At 58.9% G+C, this 5931-nt stretch overlaps 1 protein-coding gene across 1 annotated transcript; it reads right to left on the bottom strand.

The window, feature by feature from the left end:
• Nucleotides 1-890: 890 nt before the first annotated feature.
• SELENOW (selenoprotein W) lies at nt 891-5590 on the bottom strand. The gene is made up of 6 exons (XM_086690240.1): nt 5446-5590; nt 3975-3999; nt 3815-3868; nt 3561-3635; nt 3363-3461; nt 891-1265 (listed from the first exon to the last, which is right to left on the bottom strand). Exons 1-5 carry the CDS (start codon nt 5490-5492, stop codon nt 3381-3383), a joined length of 282 nt encoding a protein of 93 aa, XP_086546366.1. The 5' UTR covers nt 5493-5590; the 3' UTR covers nt 891-1265; nt 3363-3380.
• Nucleotides 5591-5931: the final 341 nt, after the last annotated feature.

Below are 5931 nucleotides of genomic sequence, written 5' to 3'. Positions count from 1 at the left end.
TCACCTCACCCGGGGCCACCCGATGGCCTGGCTCAAGTGATCAGAGAGAGGACCGGAGCATGATTAGGCACAGCCCATCTGATCCAACATTTTCCAGAGTTGTCCTAGCCGGGTCGTCCGAGCGCCCGATCTGTTAGCCCCGTAAGGATAAAGGGCTGTTAGAAGGAAAATAGTAACACCTTTCTGTTCGGGGGGGGGGGGCCCTTTTATAAAGAACCTGGTGGGTTTTACACAAATGCAGTTTTGTTCGTATGTTTTGGTGATTTGAGTCAACCTTTCCAGGGAACATGGATGCATTTAAGGTATAAATGGCCTTTGGGGCGCCCCCAGTGGCACAGTCGGTTAAGCATCTGACTTCGGCTCAGATCACCCATCTCGCGGTTCATGGGTTCCAGCCCCGCGTCGGGCTCTGTGCTGACAGCTCGGAGCCCGGAGCCCGTTTCGGATTCTGCGTCTCCCCCTCTCTCTGCCCCTCCCCTGCTCACCCTCTGTCTCTCCTTCAAAAATAAACATTTTTTAAGTTTAAAAAAAAAAAAAAAAAAAAAAGAAAAAACAAACCTGTCCTCACCTTGACCTCAGACTCCCGGTTTCTGTTGTTGGAACCAGTCTGGTCTTTTTGACGGCCACCCTAGCAGACTCGTACAAGCCTCTACGAATCTGGGGCCACGGCAGGATGTACTGGGACCAATCTGGGAGCCCGGGTCTCGTTTAAATGAACATCACTGCCGCATGCTGCCTGATCCCTCATCGGCACGACCTCGGAGCCACTATGAAGGGCTTCGTAATCGGCAAGGCCCATTTCCTGGGCCAGGGATGGGGGGGGGGTGGGGGGAGGTGGCACGAGGCTGGGGAGGAGGTTCCAGGGGTAAAATGGACACACGCAAGACACGTTTTGTTAAATTCATCCAATGTTTACTGAACGGTAAACCGTTACGCACGCTGCTGAAATCTACAACTCACTCATCCTGATCCCTTTCTCCACCATCCCAAGAAGGAAGCCAGGAGCAGGAGTAACCAGGGGGGGTGCTGGGGGACTCGGGGGCAAGTGGGGAGAGGAGGGAACAAGGCAGGCAGGGTGCAGAGCCACATGCCTGGACACACACACACACACACACACACACACAGAGGCAAGGACCAGAGGCGTCAGTCTCTGCCCCCACGCAGCGGCCGCAGGGACATCAGGGAAAGACCAGGCGTCCACCAGACATTTCAGTCCTTCCCGTCATGAAGCGTCGGCCACGAGGGGCTGGGCCAAGGTCACTGGACTGCAGAGAAGAGAGGGGGGAGGGGTCAGATTGCAGGGAACAAGGCCGGGTTTGGGGAGTGAGGGCCCACGATTAAGGGGAAAGAGAGAAGCGATGGGGAAAGGGGGCATGGGGGGGGGGGCTCGGTCGGTTAAACATCCGACTTGATTTCAGCTCAGGCCATGCTCTCATGGTTCTTGGGTTCGAGCCCCACACTGGGCTCTGCGCTGGCCATCGCAGAGCCCGCCTGAGACTCTCCCTCGCCCTCTCTCGCTCCGCCCCTCCCCTGCTCGTGTGCTCTCGGAGAAACCGAGGCACAAGGACCAGGGGATGCCCGTGACGGACAAATTGTAATCCTACAGGCAACGTGGGCCAAGACTTAGTTCTCAGTCGAGTCTCTCGTGAGAGAAATGAGGCTGGGGGTGGGGTGGGGGGGGGAGGGAGTGCTAGAGGCGGCCACTAGGAGATGTGACTGAACACCTATCACGTGCACCCCACGGGGAAACTAGGTTTCCAGAGAAGCCACTGACAGAAACGGGCTTCTGGGACACCCGCGCCCACCCACTCCAGCTACGAGCCCCAGAAAAGACCTCTTCACGGTCACCAGCCGGCTGTCCCAGGCCTCAGGCGGGGCCCCAGCTCCCGAGGGTGACCTCTCAGCACTGGGAATGAATGAATGTCCCGCCTGGGGCCTTGGGCCACAGGGACTGGTCTATGCTAACAACGTGATTCGTGGTGGGGCCTTGGGCCAGGCGGTAGCAGCTCCTGCCTTCTGGAGGGGCCGGGGGCCAAGGGCGGCCACGGCTTCCCTGTTGCAATACTCCTCGGTGACACGGGACCGCCAGGACCCGGCCCTGCTTCTCCCTTCGCTGCCTTTCGCCATAATGAACCGTAACCGCAGGCGTGACCTCGCTGAGTTCTGAGGGTCCTTCTAGCGACTCACACATCCCGAGCGTGGTCTTGGGAGACCCTGGAAGCCGCACCCGCAAGACGTGCAAACGAGAACCACGGCACCCTCCTTTCTCTTGCGTAAACCCCACTTTCGCTCGCGTTGGACGAAACCACCCGTCGGTGGACGGCCTCTCTGGGACCCAAGGAAACCTCGTGCTGATTTAAGTAACCGCCTGAGCTGCCGACGGTTCGGGAGCAGCAAATGGTTACGTTTGTGCGGGAGAGGTGCTCTGTGTCGGCCTTTTCAGAATTCGAATCCCCAGCCCCACTGCACGAAAGTGTTCAGCTCGTGCAGCTTTAGAATTCCACAGTTCTTGATTTTCTCTTTTTTCCCTGGCGGGGGGGGGGGGGATGGAGGGGGACACACTGCTCGCTTCAGACCCCTGCACGTCAGGCAGGACGCTAGTACGTTTATACCACACCCGTTCAATCTGTTCTGCCGTGTTCAAGTTCACACTGCAATGTGACCTCCCTCTGCTCCAGTAAAGGACGTTAAGGAAACGGAACTTGCAGGGCTCAGTTAAGCGTCCGACTCTGGGTTTCAGCTCAGCTCATGATCTCACGGTTTGTGAGTTTGAGCCCCGCGTCGGGCTCTGTGCTGACAGCTCAGGGCCCGGAGCCTGTTTCGGATTCTGTCTCCCTCTCTCTCTCTGCCCCTCCCCCATTCATGCTCTGTCTCTCTAAAAAATAAACGTTAAAAAAAATTTAATACATAAATAAATTTCAAAAAAAAAAAAGGAAAAGAAACAGAACTTGACTTTAAAGCACCTGAGAACCAGTTTTCTGGAGCAAAGCACCCTGGGGACAGGAACTTGGGTTCACAGGACACTGGGATGGAAGTTAGTTCCAGAACACCGGAGGAAAGACTGACTCTTGAGATTAGGGAACGGTACCAAGTCCTTCCAGACTGTCGAGCGTCAGGAGCTAGACCTTGGTTCTGGTCTGCCCAGTTCTAGAACAGGCCGGATTTGGGGCTCATCTGGAACACGTTGGCCGGGAAATGGGAAACCGGGCTCGGAAGGTGCTGAAAAGCAGCTCCGTGATCCAGAGCACAAGACAGAGTTCTGGAATACATTGGGTTGGAAACTTGGCCTTGGGTTCCAAACTAGCTGTCAATTCCAGGAATGGGGAGTCAATCACAGTGTCCAGTGGCTGGGCCCCCCTCACCTCTGCCTTCGGGGCCCATTAGCCCTGAGCCAAGGCGGCTTTGATGGCGGCCACCAGCTTCAGAAACTTGCTCTCTGTGTCCACGTAACCATCGCCTCTCTGGGGGTGTGAAGAAGAGGGAAGGAGTAAGCTAGGACCGGGATCCCCACTCTCAGCCAGGCTGAACACAAGGTAGGACGGACGGACGGACAGACATACCTTCTTGGAGTGAACCAACTTCCCCCCTACCATCACTTCAAAGAAGCCGGTGGCCTGGGGAGTCCCCTCGCCGCACTGGGAAGAGAGAGATGTTGGGGGGGCTGAGATGCCCTCTTGGGGACACCTGCGCCCCCAGGAAATGGGAGAATATGGGTGAAGAGTAGGGCCGACCCGAACCACCCGGCGGCCACTCAGGGCTGAGGGGACACACAAGGAGACCGTCTTTGATTCTCTCCCCCATCCCCCAGACTCACGATGTCCAGGCATCCGGGGAACTCATCTTCTAACTTCTTCTTGAGCTGAAGATACTGAAAAGGGCGGGGGAGGTCACATCGGGGGTCGACAGGGGCCCTGCCGCTTGCCGTCCTCCCTCATCTCCCAGGGACACGTCTGGGGGCTGGCCACTCTGCTTACCTTGGACTTGTAGCCTCAAGCACCACTGGTGGGAGGTCCGAGAGAGTGGGTCCCAGGGGAGAGGGGGAAACGGTGGGGATCCGGGGGGGGCGGGGGCGGAGGAGGGAAGAGGCAGGCAGCGGGGAGGCAAGAGGGGAACCGGGAAGGGGGCCCAGGAAGACATCAAGAGGGACAAATGACAAAAACAAAGAGGAGACAGAGAGAGGAGAGAAAAGACACACAGAATGTTGAAAGCCGCACAGGCACAGGGGACGGGGGACACCCACACACAAGGAAAACCGACAGAGGAGGAGAGACAAAAGACACGGGGTGCAGAAAAGGGGGGTGACAAAGAGAGACCACAAGTATGAGACACAGGCAGGAGGGAGGGAAACAGAGAACCGCGTTAGGGTAAGAACCGCGGAATCACCACCCCCACCCACAGCCAGTGGGAAGGTCTAGGGGATGAACCTTTACTCCTGGATCCCCAAGGTCCTACCAGTCCTGAGGACGGGTTCTAAACGCTTGCCCAACCCCCACGACATGCTATTTCTGGACTGGAGTCTGCAACACGCGCCTCCTGGGGGCCTCCAAATGTCACCCCACCCTCTGCTTTGCTGAGGCTGCAGGAACATTTCCACCGCTGAGACCGATCTGAGTCTTTCAAAACCAGCGACTGCCCCCTGGCCATTTCAGACTCGGGCTTCTGACCTGACCCCACCCTCTCCCACAACCTATAACCAAAACGGAGCTAAAATTCTCCTCCTTTCTGGGAGGAGACACGCACTGAACAGGCATTTATTAAGCGCCTACGTGCAGGCGTGTCTATGCAAGCCCGCACAGCACTAGATGCCAGCCCGGGGACGGGCGGGGGGGGGGGTGGTGCATAACGCAGTCAACAAGACAGAAAATCCCCGGTCCACTCGGGACTTTTTCCCTGCAGGGGGGAAGCTGGATCCAACATGTTTAGCGCCCAATACCGGCACTCCATCCGCGGCTAACTACTGAGGTCACTCTCTCCCCTCTGCAGGTGGAGAAACCGAAAAGATGGAGGGTTCCTAACGACGGGCATCCACAGTATTCGTGCCTTTCAAACCCACGCTGGAACATTCTCGAACCTTCCGGACTCTCGCGGTCCCACCCCAGGGCGGTTGACGGCGTTGGGGGAGGGCCAACCTTAGCGATGACGGAGGCCCCCTCCCATTACAAAGCTGACCCCCCCCGCGCCCCCCCCCCGGGGTCCCCGGATGTTTAAAATGACCACCCGCGTGTCCCAGTTCCACCTTCGAGAACCTGAGCTGTCCTGAATGCCACGCCCTGGGGGGTGGGGGTCAACGCCCTTCCTTCTCGCCCTTCTGCTCACGCCCACCCCACCCGCAGAGAACCCCTTTTCTCGGGAAAGGATCCCCGTAGGTCCAGCCCCCAGAACCGTCGCGTGGAGGATGGGGTCCGACAGGGGGTCGCGGAGGGGGCCTCTGGCCGTCGTGCTTACCAATAAACGACTCGGATGGCGAGGGCCATGGCTGGGGACCGCAGCATGGGCGGGGCGCGGACAGGCGACCCACCTGCAGCGTGCACCAGCGAACTCCGCTACACCCGGACGTTCGCACAAAGGTTGTTGCTTGGCGTTACACGGCGCGAACCAACGCGGGAGAAAGGCGGGGGGAGGCGGGAAGGGTGGGGGGAGGCGGGCCCCACGGCGGGGGCCCAGGGACCCTGCCGCCCGTCACCCTGAGCCCCCACGCGGGCTCTTCCCCTCCCCCGCTGGGGCCAGGATGCATCCGGACAGGAGTCGTCCCGGGGGAAGCCCCTACGCGTCCCCTCGCGGTCCCCCCCATCCGGGCCTGAATGCTATGGCCCGTGGGGCGGGGCTCTGGACCAGAAGTTCCGCGAACTAAACGGAATTGCTAATAAGGGTGATGGTTTTTCCAGCGCCGGCCGGGAGGGGGCAGCCCTCGGGCCCCTTTTCTCCCCGGAA

This window comes from Puma concolor, chromosome E2 (assembly GCF_028749965.1).
Source record: "Puma concolor isolate L17-30 chromosome E2, mPumCon1.1.hap2, whole genome shotgun sequence".
In the NCBI taxonomy this organism is placed as follows: Eukaryota; Metazoa; Chordata; class Mammalia; order Carnivora; family Felidae; genus Puma; species Puma concolor.
The sequence above is the reverse complement of the archived record's forward strand: the minus strand, read 5'-3'. Positions and strand labels throughout refer to the sequence as shown.